This window comes from Artemia sp. Qi Xiang Cuo, chromosome 1, assembly GCF_049724085.1.
Source record: "Artemia sp. Qi Xiang Cuo chromosome 1, ASM4972408v1, whole genome shotgun sequence".
In the NCBI taxonomy this organism is placed as follows: domain Eukaryota; kingdom Metazoa; phylum Arthropoda; class Branchiopoda; order Anostraca; family Artemiidae; genus Artemia; species Artemia sp. Qi Xiang Cuo.
This window is the reverse complement of record NC_142794.1, coordinates 52,020,087-52,042,883: the sequence shown is the minus strand read 5'-3', so window position 1 is coordinate 52,042,883 and position 22,797 is coordinate 52,020,087. Positions and strand designations below refer to the sequence as shown.

At 35.5% G+C, this 22,797-nt stretch overlaps 1 protein-coding gene across 3 annotated transcripts in view; it reads left to right on the top strand.

The window, feature by feature from the left end:
• ckn (CRK like proto-oncogene, adaptor protein) overlaps positions 1 to 22,797 on the top strand; it is a 176,256-nt gene that overhangs the window by 137,259 nt on the left and 16,200 nt on the right. For all 3 annotated transcript variants that reach the window (XM_089108256.1, XM_089108272.1, XM_089108264.1), the window contains exons 8-11: positions 3,539 to 3,640; positions 11,051 to 11,305; positions 15,379 to 15,564; positions 18,190 to 18,860. In XM_089108256.1, coding sequence (XP_088964382.1) covers positions 3,539 to 3,640; positions 11,051 to 11,305; positions 15,379 to 15,564; positions 18,190 to 18,860 — 1,214 coding nt within the window. The remainder of the gene's footprint in view (positions 1 to 3,538; positions 3,641 to 11,050; positions 11,306 to 15,378; positions 15,565 to 18,189; positions 18,861 to 22,797) is intronic.

Genomic DNA, 22,797 nt, shown 5'->3' with positions numbered 1-22,797 from the left:
ACCCTCCTGAAATATTTCTCCAACTCGTAAATTGGTTTCAAGAATATAGGTAAAACACCCTTAATCCCCCCCTGAATCAAAATCCTTTTGTAACACCTTCCTCCGAATCAAAATGCTTTTGGTAAATCCCCTGTCCCAAGCAAAAATAATGTATACGGCCCTGTTGGGCAGAAAACATATTGAAAAAATATACCATCAAAAGAGCATTCCCAATTATAATAATTGATGCCGTCATAATTGGGTCCCCCCCCATCTTTTCCCCTAATAGGGCCAGATTTAGCCCTTGGCTATATGCACAAGTTTGCTTATTTTTTACGTTTGCCATTATCTTTTGGGCTCACTTCCAATCAACCTTGACTAAGAATATGAGAAACCATTTCGAACCCAGTTTGATCATAATGCCAAGTAAAGACAACTTAAGAAAATCATCAAGCTTTTGTATAAAGCCTAGAATCATATGCGTACACGGCTCTAAGTAATCGTTCATAAATATTATAATAAAAGCTTCCTTATACGTTCTACTCTGGCAAAAATATCTTTGATACTATTTTCCATGACAGTTTTCTATACAAAAGATGTAGATAGCCTACTGGATTTTGAGAAGGATTTCAGCTTTAAATGACGGAAGGAAAGTTTAAATTGGAAAAATGTCAGCATGCTTATTGTTTAGTGACAATGCTGAATTTTCAAACATGCAGACCAAATCGTAAAAAAAGAAACGTCGTCTTTAATCTTTCAAAATATAAATACTAAAGAAGTTTAAGTTTAGAAATCGTGACGCAATAGCAAACTTTGGAACGATGTTAGGAAAACTTCTAACTTTAGTGTATTTTCTCTGATTAGCAGATGCGTTTGGTTTCAGATTAAGATGAATATGTAAGTGAGATATTAGGTGCCGAATCTCGTTTAATTTATTTTTGGATAAGATTACAAGTTGTTGCAGACTCAAGTAGTCGTATTCGCAAGTATTGGCAGTCACAGGTAATCGCATTCGCAAGTAGTCATAGTCGCAAGTAGTCGCGGTCGCAAGTAATCTTAGTCGGAAGTATTAAAAGTTGCAAGAGCTGTTGAGTCAGGGACGCCATTTGAAGAAAGTGCGGTAAATTGGAACTTCCACACTGTCTCCTCCATACAGATTATCTCACCCCTGGCCACAGTGGCTAAATATTAAAATGGTGTCTGCCATTCAAGATAATTTCAAACTATCGTTTACTGCAAGGTCACTGTCCTCGCCTGGTTTTTGGTAAACTTTTCAAAAGGTGTTGACTCGGGCCCCATTCCCTGAAGAAGAAACTAAATTTACGTTCATATTTAAGATAATTTTTAACCTGGTAACTTTCAGGCGTCGTAAATGGACATAACTTTAAGGAGACGTTGGCAACTCGCCAAAGTTTTTAGACATGTAAGAAAGTCTTCGAAAAATACTTAGGTACCTTCCCATTATACGGGCCTTTCTAAAAAGTCAAGTTTGGTTAATGCTAATGAAATAAAATAAAATAGGATGAATATATAATAGTTTATAAACAAATTTGGGCTATATATTTGCACATTAGGGGGGGGGGGTAAAGCAGTCATATATTATAATACGCAACCTAACCTAGGTACCTTCCCCCCTAAACCCCCAGAATCAACAGGTTAAATATAGTATACGCAATAAACACCACGCTATTCAGTTCATTACTCTATAATGGTGTCTTTAATTAATCCGCAAAACCGTTCTTTTCGTGACAGAATTTCATGTAAAGGCCCATATAATGGGAAAGTACCAATACTTATTTTTTTAAGCATGAAAAGCTTAAAAACCCATATGAGTAAGTCTGGATTTCAACATCTTTCCCTTCTACGAAGTGTGGAAAATTGTTTAAAAATGAGTAGCCTACTTGTCTAAAAAAAATTTATCCATTCTTGAACCCCCTCCTGTATCAAAGTCAGCGTGAAATGGAATTGTCCTAGGCAATAGTGTACACCTTGGCTGTTTTCTGAAGTAATAGGAAATGCTCCCTTCTCCCAATTTTAATAGGAAAATAATAAGAATTTTAATTAAGTGGGTAAATGAAGTTGTACTAAAAATTTGTTGTTCCATCTTAATATGGCTTATCAAAGTGGGCTTATTTGATGATTATATGTGTCGAATAAGTCTAGAAAATATATTTTAATTTCTTGAATTTGCGGTATTTAGTGACAGTGCTACCTTAGGTTTCCGAAGGTTTGTTTTAATTAAGACGTTAAGAGCTTGCCATATCTTCTGAATTTTCGCTTTTTCAGTTTATTTTTTAGATTTTGTATGGTGTATCTCAGATAAGTGCTCATGGACGTTTACGAAATTTTTTTTTTTTTTCCAACTATTTCTTATGCTTATAATTTGCCTCTTGTTGCTTATTCGAAGTTTTGGCTCTACGAAATAAAGTTCTGTCTTTTTTTTTTTTTTGCTTGTTAAATATTAACGTTTAAATGTCATAAATATTCAGAGGAATCTCATGAAATTTTGGTCGGTAATATAAATTATTATTCACTACAGTCTATATGTTATTTGCAAAACGATTTTTGAAAGAAATAGGGCTACAGCCGAATATTTGTAAGTTTGGAGAGAATAAGCTTACAGGGACCCGTCCTCTTAGAACAGGGATATCCAATCATTTATTGTAGTGGGCCGCAGAACCTATTAAATTTCAAGAAAAACGGGTACATAAAGAAACAATTAAAAGCCATTAATTTCATCTGTGAAAATAGGAACAAATAACACACACATAGAAAGGAACTTAAGTTTGTTTCATACAGTACATAGTCAATGAAATTTTTAACATGGTTTTCCAGCTAAAATGTTATCGACATTTGCATTAAAGAACGTTGTATTGATTTTTGGAGTCTTTGCTAAGTGTTTGTCGGCCAGTCTGTTTCTTTCTGTAGAATTGATATTTTTCATGGATGAAAATAACTGCTGGCAACAATATGTACTGCCTCATATGCACAATAATTTTCTGGACAAATTAACTAATTTATTAAATTCATTACATGAATGTACTTCTTTATAAAATAAAGGAAGAGTGTGGCGATTAACACTATCGTAACCGAGTCATACTTGAAAGTTGTACTGGTAGTACATGGTGTACAAAGGCTGTTAAGGTGCGGCGTAAAGATCAGATAATTTATGAGATGAAGTAAAATATTTTTAAATGTTAGTCTTTTTTCCATATTTCATTAATTCTGCTACAAAATACTATTTGAAGTGAAAATGACTAGGGGACTGAACAAAAATCTCAGGCTGGTCGCATTGCGGCTCGTGGGTAGCAGGTTGGACCTCCTTGTTTAGAAGAACAAAGTGACAAAGCTTAAACATAAAAGTGACTGTAAAGGTTGTATATATTCTTAGCCACACTATCTGCATTCTTGGCATCCAACCCTTTTTGTCTTTGTATTTTATTGATGACTGACAACACTCCTTCGCCGCCTCTTTTGTTGAGTGTTATGCTCCATTATCCACGTGACGCTGATTAATCTATTCGACGACTATTAATGACTGAGGTTTTTGTCATTTCAGGACTTGACAGCCATTGGGATAACGAAGCCTAATCATCGGAAACGACTCAAAACAGAAATTGGAAACCTTCAAATTCCAGATGGGCTCCCTGATTATGTTCCAGTAAGCTTTATCCCTCAAGTTTTCCTGCATACCTTTACTTTTTGCTACGCATTTTCTTTCATATTTATTAGTTTAGAATTGTTACTATCGCTTTTTTGTGTGTTTTCTTCTTAATTACTATTTTACCTAGCCTTGTACCTCCTTTTCTCTTATGCTCTAACTTTCAACTGGGGAAAAACCTATTTAAAAATAATGCAATGAAATAACTAAATCATAATTGTAGGTATTAACCTTTTGGAAGCAATGGAGGTCAAATCTATTTTTGCATATTTTAGGGCTTTAGTGCCAAAGCACTGGCGTGTTTTTTTTTGTTTTTTTTTACTGAACTATATCAACGGATTCCAGAATACCGAGGTCAAGTCTGTGACATACGCAAGAGAATGAAAAAAAAATGATTTCACAGCAAATCTAGTGAAACTAAATAAACCTCGGACTATGTTCTACGGGAAGAAACGAGGGTGTTATCATCACAAAAAGCAACAATAGCACTTGAGTACAGCGACCGCTTATAGGCTTAGTAGGATGCGTGATGACATAGATAGACGATAGCAAACGGTAGGTTTAGGCTGGGCTAATTCAAATTTCGCAAAATACAGGCCATGGGAATAAAGATAAATAGATACCTATTTATTAACAGTAAAAACCTTCAATATGGATTTGAAAACAAAAACAGACCCTAAACTCCCAACTAAATGAATAAATCAAGATTGGAAGCATTACTCCTTCCAATATAAGGAAACACAGAAGTAAAGTGGCTCTTGAACATTCAGCTCAGCGACAGCCCCCCCCCCCCCAAGAGCTTTTCCATTAATACAATGACTCAAAAGGACAAGTGCGGACTGAAAAGAAAACCTAACGATATAATATATTGCATAAAAATCTCGTGTTGTAAATTTTTAGTTTCGGAACGGCCTTTAGCAATCTTTTTTTTTTTTTCAAAAAGTGGCCCAAGGTACCTGGCCGTACTTTGCAGTAAGGATGTATGTAATCGGATTTAAGGATGTACTTTGCAGTAAGGAAGTTTAAATCTGTACTGGGGGATAGGTGTGGATGGGTAATACCTAATTCCAAGTGTTTATATTATTCGTTTTAAATTGACTTATTAGTTATTATTTTTACATTGTATTGTTTCACTAATGAATATCAAGTTAAATCTGTGTTTTGAGTTAGGCTCTATACTTAATTTATCATATTTGTGCTTGGGGCTGACTATACTGTGTCTCCCCCGAAGGCTTGTTTTTTTAAGCATTGTCCTCATTTTGAATAGAATTGCTATTTTGAAATTTTTGCCCGACGAGGGCAGGTCCAATGCTTATGAATTTGTTTGTCACAAAAAAAAAGGTTCTTGGGCTCAGAATTTTCTACTGAATTAGTCCTCTCCCAGTATTCTATAATCATAAGAACTAAATGATAAAGCAGGAAAAAAAAAATCGAAGTCGCATCACTCATTACTAAGCCTATTCGCTAGTGCGTAGACTCTAGCTAGTGTTATATTGGTGATAATATGAATTATTGGGAAGTGGTGTGTTGCTGTTGTTCAAAGAAACATGATCATCGATTGAGTGATTAACAGTCTCCCAATCCTAAATACTTAGTTCAAAGAACTGAAATTTAAATGACAAAATTTAAATCAAGCTATGTATTGTACATGTTTCTATGTTCTTATTGTGTCCATCATTTAGGAAACTTTTCTTAGGAAAGTATTACTTTTCTGTTGATGATTTTAGCTGATTCACTTTTATTCTTTCATAAAAAAAAACCTAAAGTAAAGAACTTAAAAGTCGAGATACCCTTTCTACGTGGCAGAATATGTCTAATTTGATTACCTGACTTGGGTAAACAAATGAAGCCGGAACAGTTTTGACGTCGGCATCTCCATTTGAAGTTTCTGACTTTAAAAATTCGTTCTACATATTTTTTCTAATTTTCCGCTCAACTAAGTGGCATTAAGGAAGCATATAATCAAGTCATGTCTTTTCAAGAGCATGTTTTCGAAAATTGCTGAAGCACAAAAATTTCCTACTTAGAATTTCCAATCCTTCATCTTTCTGTTTAACTTTGAAATGGTAGAAAACTTTGTTTAATTGACAAATGGAAAGTTTACGTTTTGGATTCAAATTTGCAGAGATGAACATTTCACTCAAAAAAAGCAGTTCCGGGATAGCCTACCTTCAATAAGACTTTGACAATTTGATATTTCGATTTATTTATTTTTATTCGGTTTTAATGGAAAATGTTATAACACAATATAGTCCATATAGGGGACATGGAATTTGTGAAGGTCGGTAGTTAAAACTTCGGGTTGTCAATTAAAGTGTAGTTTTGACTTGAAGGATCATGTGAATAGGAAAATATCAAATTTTCCTTTTACAAGTTTTTATATGATTGTTTTCTACATTATCAGTTTTTTTCATTATCATTATCTGTGACTATTTACTTGCATTACTACATTATCAAACAGTTCGTAGTAACGAACTGTTTGCCTCTTTTTTAAATTCTTGATCAGCATGCCTAGGACTCTAGGCAGGTATGCCTTTCCAAAAACTAACCTGACAAGTATGTGTCCAATAAGAGTCATTCATACTCCTGCCATTTACCCGTGCCCCAGCCATTTAAACATTTGCCTCTCAATTACTTGGACTATCTGTCTTGGCTTTTCTCTGTCTACAAATACCCAGCCCAGTCTTGATGCAACCTATTGCCCAAAATACTTGATAACTTCAATTCAAAATCAACCGAAGGACTTAACCGAAACTCTAGAAAACGGGATTTTGATACCAATAGATACATCAAAAGAATCAGATTTTACTGCTGATGTCAAATATATAAGTTTCAGCAAGTTTAGTTCATGCCCATCAAAAGTTATGCGCCTGAGAAAATTTGGATGATTTTCGAAAAAAGCGGTAAAGACCCCCCAAAAGCTATAGAACCTTAATGAAAATCAAACCATCATATTCACCGTATCAGAGAACCCTACTGTAGTGGTTTCAAGCTAACATCTACAAAAATGTGGAATTTTGCATTTTTTGCCAGAAGAAAGATCACGGATGCGCGTTTATTTGTTGTTTTTTTTTTTGTTTTTTTTTTTTCAGGGGTGGTCGTATCGACCCAGTGGTTCTAGAATATCGTGGGATGGCTCATTGGAACGGAGCTTAATAGTTCTAGTGCCCCTTTTAAGTGACCAAAAAAATGGAGGGCAACTAGGCCCCCTCCCCCTTTCATGGAGGATCTTTCCATGAAAGAAGTTTTCATGGGGAAGGGACATTGCTATGAAGGGGCGCGGGATTTCCCAGCATTATTTTAAAAGAGATCAGAAATTAAATGTATAAAAAAAACAAGTTTTTCAACTGAAAGTAAGGAGCAACATCAAAACTTAAAACGAACAGAAAATATAACGTATTTGATTTGGTTCAACCCCTAGTCAATACCTCGCTCTTTCAGCCAAAGATTTTTTAGTACTGTCATAAGAGCTATTTATTTTACTTAATGACCTTTGTGATTAAAGGGTCATTTTTAAAGAATTGGAAAAAAAATTTGAATTTTAGCTTAAAGAGCGAGGTATTGACTAAGGGGCGAACACCCTAATATACATATTAAAAATCTACGAATATAAAAGTTCGTTACGTAAGTTAATTCGTAAGTTACGTATATTTATTACTAATGAAAACGTTCGTAAATAAAATTAAACAGCTTTCGAGAAAGCAATTTAACCAAATAAAAGTAAAATTAATATGCAAATCTTGTTTTAATTATTCATGTACGGTGAGCCAAAATCAAAACCTGTATTAATTCAAAATTGTTCAAAAATTAAATTAAAAAAAACAGTTTTTTTAACTGAAAGTAAGGAACGAACAGAAATTATTCCGTATATGAAAGGGGTTGTCCCCTCCTCAACGCCTCGCTCTTTGCGCTAAAGTTTGACTTTCTCACAACTCTATTTTTTTAAAACAATAAAAAACTTAAGCGTAAAGAGCGAGGCGTTGAGGAGGGCACAACCCCTTTCATATACGGAATAATTTCTGTTCGTTTTAAGGTTTAACGTCGTTCCTTACTTTCAGTAAAAAAAAACTTTTTTTTTTTATTTAATGTAGAAATAAGACCATTGGATGAATTTTATTGGATGTATTTTTGTATTACAAACAATGAATCTTCAAGCCAGGTCCCCCCCCCCCGCTCCAGAGAAGTTCCAGCTCGAAGGAAAAAAGTAAAATCAGGTAAAATTTTGCATTTACTTGGTCTATATTCAATTGATATTTCGAATGGCTCTTTGAAACCGATTTCTAAATTTTGTTTGAGCATCTATGCAAAGAAAATGCTGTTAAAGCATTTTCCCGTCTTCCTTAGCTGAAAATTTTTCTCGTAGGGTCCAGAATAAAAGATTTCTATTTGCATGTTGCAAGATCGAATTAAAGTTGCTATAACAAGATCCAGTTATTAGTGCTACAATTTGAAGTTTCTTGTTGCTTGTTTGATATTAAAAAATGGAGTTGCCTCCTTCTAACAGGAGATTTTTTTTTCAGTTGAAGGCTTGCTTAGTTAATTCGGCTGGCTGGTCTTTTACAAAAGTCTTGCTTTTCCTTTATTTTTTTAATAATTTACCTGTTTTGGGGGCCTTATTACCGAATCCACTTCTCTCCCTAAATAGTGTATCCAGTCGGAAATGGTTGCACGTATATGTGATAGACTGAAACATTTTCCAAACCTTGAAACTATTTGACTATGTTGAATATTTAGTAACCTTAACCGTTTATCGTATCCAATTATATTTCCCTAAAATTAACATTTGGAGCGTACGCCACATGAATTTATGAACCTGGGAGACCTAAATTTACTCTAACAAAGCTTCTTAATTCCAGATAAGAATCTTTCGCTTTTCATATGATAATTCCACCGTGAGAAGATACAAATAGTATTCAACCGGTTGAATATGACATGCCTTGAAATAACACCAAAACAGGAGAAAAAAATGCAAATGACTCGACATATCTACCCTTACTCGCTCTTATATTAATTTAATCATATTCTGTTTATGTATCTACTGGTATCAAAATTCCCTTTTTTAGAGTTTAGGTGACTATTGAGCCGGGTCGCTCCTTACTTACAGTTCGTTACCACGAACTGTTTGATACAGAATCATTTAAGTTGACGATATTTCTTTCAGACGGAAGCGTCCTTTTCTCTTTTAGATTTTTTTTTTCAACTGAAACTTAAAGAAGAACAGAAATTATTACGTATTTGAGAGGGTTCGCCTCCTAGTCAATGCCTCGCTCTTTACACTAAAGCATGAATTCTGTTCGAATCACAAAGGCCGTTAATTAGAATAGATAGCTTTTTCGAAAGCACTAAAAATAACTTTAGCGTAAAGAGCGAGGTATTGGATAGGGGGCGAACCACTTCATATACGTAATAATTTCTGTTCTTTTTAAGTTTTAATGTTGCTCCTTACTTTCAGCTGAAAAAAGTCGTTTTTTTTTATATTTAATTTCTGGTCGTTTTTTTAAATAATGCTGGGAAATCCGGCGCAGTCTTCATAAAAATGTCCCTTCCCCCAAGGAAACATCCTCCATGGAAAGTTCCTTCCACGTAACCCCTTCGTCCGATCCCCTCCCCACCAGAAAAAAGCCCTCCTGAAAACGTCTGTATATTTCCCAATAACCAATACTTTATGTAAACAATGGGCAAAGTTCATAACTTGCGGCCCTTCCTCCGGGAACTGTGGGGGACTAAGTCTTCCTCGAAGACATATTTATTAGATTTCGACCATGCTGAACAAAATGGCTATCTCAAAATTTTGATTGGGTGACTTTGAGAAAAAAATGAGCGTGGGAGGGGGCCAAGTTGCCCTTCAATTTTTTTGATCACTTAAAAAGGGCAATAGAACATTTAATTGCCGTTTGAATGAAACCTCTCGCGATATTCTAGGACCACTGGATTGATACGATCACCCCTGAAAAAAAAACAAAAAAACATCCGTGATCTTTCTCTGGCAAAAAATACAAAATTCCACATTCTTGTATAGAAGCTTCAAACATCTACAGTAGGGTTTTCTTTTACGCTGAATCTGATAGTTTGATTTTCATTAAGATTCTATAACGTTTAGGGGGTGTTTCCTTTTTTTCGGAAATAAGGCAAATTTTCTCTGGCTCGTAATTTTGATGGGCTAGACTAAATTTGATGAAACTTATATATTTGAAATCAGCATAAAATTCATATTCTTTTGATGTATCTACTGGTATCAAAATTCCCTTTTTTTAGAGTTTAGGTTACTATTGAGCCGGGTCGCTCCTTACTTACAGTTCGTTACCACGAACTGTTTGATACAGATTCATTTCAGCTGACGATGTTCCTTTCAGATGGAAGCGTCCTTTTCTCTTTTAGATTATTTTTTTATTTTCGATTTTCTTTCTTAGTGATTATGGCTTTGCTTGATGGTTCGATTATCTTTTCGTGGAATTTTAGTATGTTGACAACCGGAAAAATATTTTGTTTTCTTAGCTAAAAAATTTAGGGTATAATGTTCTGCGTTTATTTCTGCGTTCCGGGGGCATATTCCCAAGCTGTAGTTTTCATAATTTTGCCAATAAAGTATTCTATTTTCATCATATTTTTTTTCATTGAGTTAAATAGGTTTGGTTAGGTTAAAAAATGTTTGTTTAGGTTACGTTTTTAATATATGCTATGCTTTACTCCCCCCCTCCCCCTTAATGTGCAAATATATATCCCAAATTTGTTTCTAAAGTCGGTGCTGCCCATCTATTTGAACTGATTGCCTGAGAGAGTTAACCCATCAGAACCATCTTGTAGTTCCTCCGAACGAAGGTTCAGCAGGTGTTCAAAAATTCAATGATTAAGCTATGTGAATAACTATTGGACGGGGGGGGGGGTATTTAGTGCGCCTGGGCCTCCCAAGGTTGTAAAACTCCAAATATGTATTTTATGCTCTTAACAGGAGGAATGGTGTGTGCGGAAAATCACACTGTGCAAACTTTCCAGGATTTTTCTTGGTTCCCAACGGATTCCTTTTTTTTTAAAGGAGTCAGCTATTGTAGATTGTCGGCAAGGTTGATTCAATGTACTCAGGGGACGATCTAGAACAAATCTTGGGGGGGGGGAATGTGACAAGGGCGCCAATAATTGACCAAATTGATAAATTTATTTTAAAAAATAATGAAAAACAGATTAAAAAAAAAACAGAAATGAGTGCCAGAAAAATATGTGGGGGGGGGGTCCCAACTTCCCTCCTGGATCTGAAAGTGAACGCACTAAAAGGTGATAATAACGAGAATTTTAAAGTTGGTGTCCTGTTTGAATTTGTGAATAAGTCAAGGAAGAATTTCTCGGCTTCAACGTTTCACGAATCAAATTGTGTGTACAATCTTTTTTAATTTTTAAAACGTCAACTATTTTTAGGACACTCTAGAGGAATGGCTCTCGTTACTTGGATTGGCTGAATACAGCCCGAGTCTTAGGCGCCAAGGTTATAGAACAGTGGAGGACGTAAGTCAATTAACGTGGGAAGATTTGGAAGATTTCGGAATTCTTCGATTGGGTCATCAGAAGAAAATCACTCTAGCTATCAAGAGAGTCAAAGACATTATGTCGGGGAAATGGACCCCTAACATGCAAGAAAATCCTATTCTTCATACTCAGTTTTATCAACAACGGGTAGGTTACGACTAACTTATAAGATTCGTGTGATAAAACTGTTTTGTAACAAAGTGAGGTCTTTTTTCTTATTCAATTACAGTAAGAAAATTTATTATTAACAATAACTTATCCAGAGGTACCCCCCCCCCAGCCCAAAAAAGCTCAATTTTATCAACAACGGGTAAGTTACGACCAATTTACACATATTTTTTTTTTCGGTGTTACAAGAGCAAGGCCGGTTCTCATCGATTTTTTAATTTTTTCTTCTTTTTCCCTGATAGCACTGATTTTTGTTTATTACTAGATTGTGGTAAGGGTCTAATGCCTGCAGTTTAAAAAAAAGTGTAGACGTCATGCCGAGTTGGTGGATATAACTATATTTTGGAAACTTGCGCATAATTCCTACCTGGGACTGAAATGGATGTTTTCGTTTATACTTGAGTCAGGATTTACAGTCAGTGTAATCAATTCACGAAAATGCAGGGGAGGGGGAAAATTATTTTCTAAAACCTAGAGGTTTTGAGATCGCTTAAGATCACTTGAATTCTTGGGGATATTTTCCCTCTTTTTCGAGAATTGGACAATTTTTTTCAGGCTCTTAACTTTTGATGGGTTAACTTAATGAACTTTAAATATTTGGAATCAGCGTTAAATTTAATTTCTGTTGATGTATCTATTATCATCACTCTGTTTTCTAGAGTTTTGGTTACTTACCGAAATTACGAGTTGGGAGTCGCTCCTTACTTATAGTTCGTTACCGCGAACTGTTTGATTATATCTTTGTAGACTCTGAAGTAAAAAATGACGAACAAAGGAATGTAAAACAATATAAATTTTTTTCAGATAAATGTGTTTGCTTAAGAAGCTCTCATCTTAAACAAAGTTAAAAAGTATTTTCCAAAATGTAAACAATATTGAAAAAGTACCTATTAATTGATATTTATCTGCAGAGTGATCCATTTCTGTTTGAACCCACGCCTGCTATTGCTTTCATATCAAATGGGTTTTGGGTTGTACTTTCAAGTTTAGATTTCTTATTGATACAGTTCGAGGTGATTTTTTTCAGAATAATCTATAAAAAAAGAAAGACTCCATCAGCTGCCGAAACGGGCTCGAAAATGTCGATATCTTTTAATTTAATTTCGATTTAGAAAACTGAATTGGTTTGGTATTCTGTTTTTTGCTTACAAAGCAGTTTCTGGCACTTGTGTATAGACGTCACTCAAGTTTACGCTTTCTAAAACTCGAGAACAAACCGGTTTCTTCGTTACTTTCTTTCAGCTTAGCCTGAGACAAGACAAAGACAAGTGGCAGAATAGATGGGAAATGTATAATTTGGGCTATTTATCAATAAAAAAATGAGTGTCAACTCTCTTTCTGTGCCCTAAACTTGATGGACTAAAATATAATGTAAAATTCCAAAATGCGTATGTTGGGCAAAAAGTTTCGCCTCCGAAATTTGCAAAGCAGATTCAAAGCTTTTTTTTTATTAGCGTAACATAAGATAGCTAGGGAGTTAATATCAAAACTAAAAAGATACAGAGGAAAAAGCGTATAATGTAGTATTTTTTGGAGAAGGGCAATAAGTTCATTCCTTTATGATTAATTAGAGAGGAATTACTGGTAGAAAAGGGGTATTTTATTCTCAAGGGACTAACCTGTCTTAGAAAATGAACTATGACTGGAGCTATTTCTTACTTTTCAACCTTCTAAGAAAATAAAGAAGAGGGTTTATTAGTTTTGAGAGGCTTTATACAAAGGATTCAGTATGTCCAAACTCTAAAATACTATCTTTTGAAATCCTGTAGTACAGCGCGGGGCCATTGTGAATGGGTCTTCGGGAATTTTCCCGTCTGTTTTTTGCTTACAAAGCATTTTCTGGCACTTGTGTATAGACGTCACTCACCCAAGTTTACGCTGTCTAAAACTTGAGAACAAACCGGTTTCTTCGTTAGTTTCTTTCAGCTTAGCCTGAGACAAGACAAAGACAAGTGGCAGAATAGATAGGAAATATATAATTTGGGCTATATATTTGCACATTAGGGGAGGGGGAGTTACGTATTTGGACAGTTAGAAGTTAGAACACAATTCGTACTTCATAATATGCAGAATAATTATACATAACACATGTTGTATATAGACCCGCTATACTTTACCCTGCCCCCCTAATGTGCGAATATATAGCCCAAATTCGTTTCTAAAGTATAATTGTTTTCGTCGTATTCTTTGATATTTCATTAGGATTGAGCGTCAAAAATATAGGTTCTAATTAAATGAAGCACTTGAGTGATATAATACTATTTTGCATTCGAATTTTGTATTTGTTATTCGCATTTTTTGTTTGCATTTGTATGTGTTTGTTCGTATTTTTTGTATTGCGATATTCTTACTTTGCGGAGTTTCGTTTATTTAATTTTCGACTAAAGTCTTGTTGGCTTTTAATTTGCCACGGGGGTATTTGAAGAGTTTTTTTTTGGGGGGGGGGGGAAGCTACATCCATTAGGACTGCAGACTCGCTTCAGAATTTGCATCATGTCTTGAAATTCTCCGCTGTATACAGAGAAATAACCAGATTTCCAGAATTCATATTATGGTTGGTTTTCTTCATTTCGAGCAACACTGCTCGAGCAAAACTGGTGTATATTACACAAGTTATCATTTTCTTGCAGCGTAAAAGTATCAACAAAACATTGTGTTTCTTGTTTCTTTTTCCATAACAAAGTAAGATTTTCATTCCCCCCCCCCCCCCACTTTAATGTCGATCTAATCATCTCCACACCTTCAGCTCCCTGCGTTACTTTCAGGCGTAACTTCCAAATACGTACCCAGAGGTCAAGCCCATATATTCAACATTTTCCCCCTTACTGTCAATGACTCTATGTACCTTAGTTTCACAGGATGAAATTCTTCAAATTATTCCCCTGGAAGCATTAAAAGACACATTCACTGCTGTTGACCAGTCTTAGCTGCCATATTTGGATTCTGCTTCATAATATAATGGATCATTGTCAGATGTACTTAGTTTATCAAAAAACACTCTGTAATTTAGTATAGAATTTCCAAACTTCGGCACCACACCTTGAAAATTCGAAAAATACTATTTTGTTTCTTGGGTTACCCAGATATTTTGCTATTTTTTTCTTTGTTTGTGAGAAGTAATTACCATAACTTGTTATTTTCCGTGTCAATAGTTTGTTCACAGAAAAGGGTTTATTTATTCCGTCATTAAATAGAATTTGTATTTCAAGAAAGCAATCGATCATAATAAATAGCGAGGCCTTATTATTTTTATGAACAGTGATATATTATTCTAATGTCTACACGGCTGTGACGCCTTTTGTCTTCTTAAAAAATTCACCTTGCAGTCAATAGAATTAGGCTTCATTATTTCAGTCGTCTTTTTTTTTATTTGTTTTGAATAAACCGAAAAAAAACTATCCTAGAAATTTTGATCTACCATTAGATCGATCGTTAATATTTAAAGTGTTTTTTCCCTTGTATAACAAATATCTACAGCTTCCATTCTGTGCAATTCTTCTGCTGTAGCAAAAATAGGAAATGATAGTACATGCGTTCAAAAAAAAAAAAAACAATTCACTGCGCTGAAACTAGCTAATTGTAATTAGCCAATTATAATCTGCTTTCAGTGCGCCAAATATAAGTGAAGTTAAAGATACTTAAGAAGAGAAGAGAGAATGCCCGACAATATACAGATACTAGTCAATTAGCATTCCCATTTGAAGATCCTATGCAAATATATTCCAATTTATAAATCTTGTTTTAAAATCTCCATTTTCGATTGGCCTTATTCATTTTTTAAAAAGCTAATGTGCAGGTGTGTTTTTTTATACAAAGAAGCCCAGAACCATTTGTAACCCTTTATACTTTAGATTTTCCAGTGTTTCGGCTAAGCATATTTTTTTTTGTAGTTACTCGGCTGACTGAATTTCGTCAACGAACCTGGCTTATCATTAGCATTACTTACGCTTCGTTGACGAAATTAGCATAAACCGGCTCTGTTGACGAATTTCGTCAACGGTTCTGTATATCTAGTAGTCGTGTTTCAGGAAATAACATCCTCTTTCTTCTAGGAATCGCCAAGTTCACCATACCGTGGCCCTAACGCGTTTGATCAGTATTACCAACAGACAAATCGGCAAAATTGTTCTAGCCGTACAGCCAATCATTATGCCGTGCCATCTCAACTTCCTCGCCCACCGTACGGGCCAACACCGGGTTTGCATCCCATTTACCAACCAGATATTATTGCCATACAGGTAAAAAATTTAACCACATTGCACCATAAAGGCTAAGTTTTCTGTTTGCTCGGCTAACAGTGGCTTAATTTCCTCAAAATCTGGGGGGGGGGGGAGATAAACGCAAGTTTATCAGATCAACCTTTCCCACCCCCACCCCCCTAAAAAAATCCTGGATCCGCCCCTGGTGGACGCTTGAATTATGTAGGCTTACGTTAGTTGTGACAAGATTTTTGAAGAAAGTAAAGATTTTTTAAGTCGGGCGGGAGGGGAGGGGAGGATGTGACAAAGGTGCCAATAATTGACCCGTAAGTGGTATAAGATCTGTAAGTTGTTTCATCGTATGGTTGAAGGATATAAGTGCTTGTAATATGAAGACACGAACAATCGATGTATATCAAAATTGGTGGGGGGGGAGGTGAACGGACTCTAAGAATCTCCCCCCCCCCTATGTTCATTTCTGGGGAACTCTGTTTGATCTCTACACCTTATGTTGAAAGTAGGTATGTATGAAGGGGATAAGGGAAACTTCGGATCTGTACCCCTTTCCGCAAAACTTGTAATGTAAACTGTTTTACTCACAGTTTCCTACATTCTCATAGAATATTCACGTTTTTTTCTTATTTTTTTTAAAATGCCCTCTTGTCTGGTAAAAAGATATTCTTTACAGTAGACATAGCTTAATTGCCTCAAATGGTACATGTTTCCACAGACGTAGCTAGGGTATTGTTCCTTGGGGGAAGGAGGGAGAGTGCCATGATTTTCGGAGATTATGGATTGGGGTAGGCTGGTTTGTGCTTTGGAATTTGGAGGACTTTTATTCGTTCGACAGATTTGCATTAATGTAAGTAAAAATTTCAACTGTAAAGTAAGGAGCTTCAGCTTGGCACTGTGCCTTGCTCTACGCATAACTGTACTGAAAAGGCATAGATAACATTATAGCCTCGCTTGGGGATACCAGATTATGCTGATGACGTTTCTGTCGGAAGTAGACTTGAGTTTCTAACTGTTTCCCTGTCCCCTAGTTATTGGGCTGTACCTTCTGCAAACTTGATAGCCAATCATAATCCAATTTAAAAACAGAAGAGTCAGGAAAGTATAGGATATCTGACAGACTTGGAACACCTACTCAGAATATCTGTTTATCTGGTTCATTTAATTTAGATTGAAGATTCAAGATTAAAGAATGATTCATTTTTAAAGATAGATTTTCTTAATCTTTACCTGTTTAACTCTCAGTCTTTATTCCTTTTGATGGGTTTGTTTATACTAGCTTACGAGTTGCTTGGGCCCTTTTTGAAGTTGATGATCTGTGATCTATTTTCGATATTTGTATTTCCGGTCACGAACAGCAGAACATTAAGTTTAGGTAGAAAATCGATTTTGCTTTTCTCTCCTTTCACAATGGTTTGATGATGCTATTGTTTGCTTGTTGTTTGATAGTTTGCTTATTAACACTTGTCCGAGCTTGACCTTGTATTTCTGTTCTACATGAATCTGATGAAAATTAATCATGCTTACGATATTTGGATATTTAAAACTTTATTGCCTTAGCTTGTCTCTTTTTATGTTCAGACCTTTCTTTTCTTTCTTTTGCTAACAAAAAAAACAATGAAATCTACTTTCAAAATGTCCACGATTTATTTTCCATTAATGTCAAGCATAGTGCTACCACAAATATTTTTTACGAATGTGACAATAATTTTTGCTGAATTACTAGATTCAATTATTTTTTTATTGCTGCTTGTCACAGCAGGCGCGACTTCAAAAATTAGATGGGAATTCCATTTCTTAGAGCTGTGATAAATTTCGCTCTTAAGTAGAAAGTTTGTGCTATTATCTGAAGGACAAAACATGCAATTGAGCCATACTTTCCAGGCACTGAATGCAAGCTTTAAAATAAACATTTTCATCGATAAACTTATTTGTCCTGTATTCTTAGTGTTTAACCGCTCCATTATTCTTTGCAGTGCTTCCTGCTGGAATGGACAACAATCGGAATTTCCACCCAACTCTTGGGTGGAAATTCCTGGGGTGCAGTATCTACTTTTTAATTTCTGCAATTTTAGCTGCACAACAGCTTACTACCCATATTCATAAGGACATTTCCTATAAAGATAATGGTTGATGCTTAAAATATACAAAAACAAAAAGAAAAGAAACATATTGGCCATTGAAAACTAAGTTGGATTTTCTAGATAACAATATGCCTAGTTTCACTGTCTGTTGAAGAACATTATAAAAAAGGAATTTTCTCAATGTTTTTTTTTTCACTCGGCTATTGGTCAAAACCACAATCTATAACCAAAAACCAATTACAATCAAAACCAGCAATTTATCTTTTTGGATACTTTCCTAGAGGTGATTGGTTTGACAAGTAAAGCATACAAACAATTTCTGCTTCTATGTTGTTACTACAGACGTTAATGTTGATTGGTTTAGTTGTACTTTTATTGGATACCCTTTGCCCATCCCCTGCTTGAATTTTAACATTCTTCGAATTCTAATTTGCGCGAACTATTTTAAGTTTTTTTTCTGTAATTTTTTTGCAATTTTTTGAAATTTTTTTTTGCTTCGACCTCGCTGGTTTTTTTCACATAGAGTGCTTCAATAGCTACATATCAGAACTTAATTCTATTTTTGTAGGTACACAATACAGCGGACGGAAATTCAGTTGAAAGGTCTCAAAGACATCAAAGTTTCTACACCCCTGAGGACCCGAGGACATCGAAACAATCCCAGCCAAATTCACATTGGAGACGTCGAAGCTATGAAGAAGGAGACATATCCCCAAGACAAGAAAGTGTTACCTTGCCATCTATCTGTGAACAGTACACCAGTGGTACATTACCTAGGCAGAGAGGGCAGGTGAAAGTAAGACCTATCGCTAAGATTGCAGCGACAAGGACAGATAGCGATCCTAATATGGCAGAGACCGAAGCTTGCTTAAAACAACTTTCTTTGCAAAGTGAATATTTTGAAAAGCAAATGAGTACTGAGGATATCTATGACTTGAAAAAATTGACTCCCAAGAAATCCGCCCCTCTGCCCCCGAAAAGAACACCGAATAGCGAAGATAAGAATCCGATCTACGCCCGATTACCTATAAAAAACTATCAATTAAATAATGCACATACTGTGCAACTGTCATCTTTACCATTAAATGGAGTAGGCCGTTTGAATGACAGTGATTTACCCCCTCCCCCGGATGCTTTGCTAAGTGATGATAGTGATGATTTTCCTCCTCCGCCGGCCCCAATGTGTGCCTCTGATTCCTATATCCAACAAGGACAAGTTGCAGCCTCAGTTAGAGAAAGGTAAGACAGTTATATTGTACTTGTAATCATGCCTTTAGGCAGAGGACCCCCCCCCCTCCTCTCCTTCGAAACGGGTCTGACTCCGAAGGATCCCCAGGAAAGACCTGAGAAAAATTACGTCTAGAAATGGGGTTCTCATGCATCAAATAAAAAAAAAAGTTAGTTACAACTCCAAAATGTAATGTCAGATATGTTAGTTTTATTGATTAAATGAAAGTATAGCCAAAAGATCGGTCTTTCCAAAAAATTAAATAAAAGAAAAAAAGTTTTTTAACTGAAATTAAGGAGCGACATTAAAAGTTAAAACGAAAAGAAATTAATCCGTATATGAAAGGGGCTGACCCCTCCTCAACTCCTGGCTCTTTACGTTAAAGTTTGACCGGAATAATTTCTGTTCGTTTTAAGTTTTAATGTCGCTCCTTACTTTCAGTTAAAAAAAAACTTAGTTTTTCTGTTTAATTTCTGAATCTTTTTAAATTAATGCAGGTTTTGATTTTGGCTCACCGTGCATGAATAATTAAAACGAAATTTGTATATTAATTCTCTTTTTTTTTTTGGCTAAATGGCTTTCTCGAAAGTTGTTTAATTTCATTTACGAACGTTTTTATTAGTATGAAATATACTTAACTTACGAATTAACTTACGTAACGAACTTCTATATCTGTATATTTTTATTACGCATATTAGGGGGGTTAGGCCGCCTATTCAATACCTCGGTCTTTACGACAAGGATTGTATTTTTTTCCAGTTCTTTAAGAATGACCCCTTAATTACAAAGGCCATTAATGAGAATAAATAGCTCTTATGAAAGTACTAAAAAAAAAACTTTAGCGTAAAGAGAAACGTATTGACTAGGGGGAGAAACCAATCACATATGTAATAGTTTCTGTTCGTTTAAAGTTTTGATTTTGAAAAGTTTTCAGTTGAAAACTTGGTTTTTTCGTTTAATTTCTGATAGTTTTTTTAATCATGCTGGGAAATCCAGCGCCCCCTTAATAGCAATGTCCCTTACCCCATGAAAAACTTCCTCCATGGAAAGATCCTTCTACGTAACCCCCGATCCACCCCCACCCCCCCCCCCCACACTACCAGAAAAAAATTCCCCATGAAAACGTCTGTATACTTCCTAATAACCAATACTATATGTAAACATTGGACAAAGTTCATAACTTGCAGCCCTTCCCCCGAGGACTGTGTGGGGGGGGGGGTTAAGTTATCCTCAAAGACATAGTTATTATATTTTTCCACCATGCTGAACAAAATGGCTATCTCAAAATTTTGATCTTTTTTTGTCACTTAAAAAGGGCTCTAGAACTTTTAATTTCCGTTCGAATGAGCCCTCCCACGATATTCTAGGACCACTGGGTCGATACAATCACCCCTGGGGAAAAAAACAAAAAAAAAACAAATAAACACGCATCCGTGTGATCTTTCTTCTGGCAAAAAAAAATACAAAATTTCACTTTTTTGCAGATAGGAGCTTGAAACCTCTACAGGAGGGTTTTCTGATACACTGAATCTGATGGCGTGATTTTCATTAAGGTTATACGAGTTTTAGGGGGTGTCTCCATTTTTTCAAAAAAAAGGTAAATTTTCTCAGATGCGTAACTTTTGATGGGTAAGACTAAATTTGATGGAACTTGTATATTTGAAATCAGCACAAAAAATCTGATTCTTTTGATGTATCTATTGGTATCAAAACTCCTTTTTTTAGGGTTTTGGTTACTATTGAGCCGGGTCGCTCCTTACTTACAGTTCGTTACCATGACGAACTGTTTGATAGATATAAATGGAAAATGAATTGGCTGGACAACTGATTTGTCCAGCCAACTGAATAATTACTAGCAATTTCACATTTTCAGTTAAGTTGTAATAGATTTTCTGCAACAAAAACTATTATATACTAGTTGTAGTCAGTTATGCGAGAGGAAAACAGTTAAACTTAAGAAAAGCTGTCTCAAAATATATGTTGATCTAAGGATGTAGGATTACTGTGTTTTGACAAGTTCCCGTGTTTATAGAAGTTAATTATTATGTCACGAAGCCATACTAATGCGCTAATACATTCTGACCTGTGTAAATAGATCAAGCACAAATTATGACTCATGACAAAAAAAGGCGAAGAATGAAATGAAGCCGCATTCTAACATTTACAAATATTGCATTAATATTTAAGCTGATGCAAATACAGATATAAAGCTATTCCCCAGAAACGGCCGAGGGTCATCTCTCTAACATAGGTCAGGCAATCTTGGTTTAGGCCTCACACCCCTCCCTTCCCCTCTCCCCACCTATTTCCAGGACACATCTAAAACAACCCCCGGGACTCTCAACCAGGATACATTCTTTAGTTAAGAAACGTGACATCAGTTGACAAGTTTTGTTTTTGATCCAATTCAGTGCGAACCCATTTTCTAAATTAATTGGGGATTGGATGATGTGTCCCTCTCGGTAGCCTTTTAACACCTCCAAATATATAATCTACCATTTGCCAAATCAGAATCTAATTCTTAGATCTTACCATAATACACTTCCAGAATATGGTCGTAAAGTTTTCGAATGTGGCCGAGGCCGTACCCAGGATTTTTTTTCGGAGGGAGTTTTACTCAAAAAAAATCGGGGGGGGGGTTTACGCAAAAAAAAAACTTAAAAAACGCATAAAAAATTTGTTTATATCCATTTTTATTACGTTTTTACGAGTCAGAGAAACATTTCGGGGGGGGGGGGGTTCAAACCCCCGTACCCCCCCCCCCCCCTCTGGGTACGGCCTTGATTGTGGCTTGTGTTTTCAAATATTACTGGGTCTAAACTCTAGACTCCCTTATGTTATGTACTCCAGCCTTTTCCTGACTATCAAGTTTTTAGTTACTTAGATGTCACTCTTTCTTTTTATTTCGCTTCCATGTTTTCTCGTGTGCATTCTCATTTCGATTTGTAATCTAAGATGGTCTTTTGGCATTTCCAACAGATATCGTATGAGGGTGAGGGAGTTGAGCTTTTACTGCTTTCTCTTCATGTTGAAAATTTCTCTAATCCATGTATCCTATATAATAGCCTACCCTATTTTTGGTTCTTAGCCCCCTACCCTTGAGCCCGGAAGATTCAGCTCAAATCTGTTGAAAGGCTACACAGGAGGTAGATAAAACTCTTGCAATCTCCAGTAATCTATTTTTCTTGGAATCCAAAAAGCTTCCAGTGCAGGAAAAGTTAGCCTTTAGCTTAAAGAGTGGGTGGGGAGAAACCTCATTTATATTTAGAGTAAATGTAACTTTAGGTGAAAAATCTGTTTTTAGTTTATTTCTGTCTGCTTATAAAAGTTCATTTGCAAAAACAAATCGCACAAACAATAATTAAATTGACTGCATTTCTACCTGATGGTTTTGCCCCATTGGCAATTAATTTTCCCTTCGAGACACAACAATAGTAGAAATGGTTGCTATTGAGGATTAATCTTTTCTCAACTTAAAACGAGCCCTAGGATTAACAGCATCGTCTTTTATTGAGTCTCATTTCTGTTTCTTATGCCCATTGGTTCTTTAGGATTATCCCTTAAAAAAATCAAGTTTTTTCAAGTTTTGTTCGAACGATAGATATTTGAGATAGGGGATCATCATTTACCGCTGCACCCACGATACATAGGTCATAATGATGGGAATGTCATAGTTCTTGAAATTATAAGTTTGATATGATACGAAGACCCGCTTTCCTTCCCGTATGGAACCAAAGAATCAAAATATGATTATAATTTTTTTTTCTTTATACTAATTAATTGTCGTTAATACTTATGACACATGAAATGGAGCATACATTTTCCCAATACAGCTAAGATTAATATAAGATATTTTCAGACTCAATTCGAGTTGTGCTTTTCATTCGTTTATGTAGTAAGAATTATGAGTTGCCCGAAACTTAGTTATATGCAGTGGCGTAATTTCGT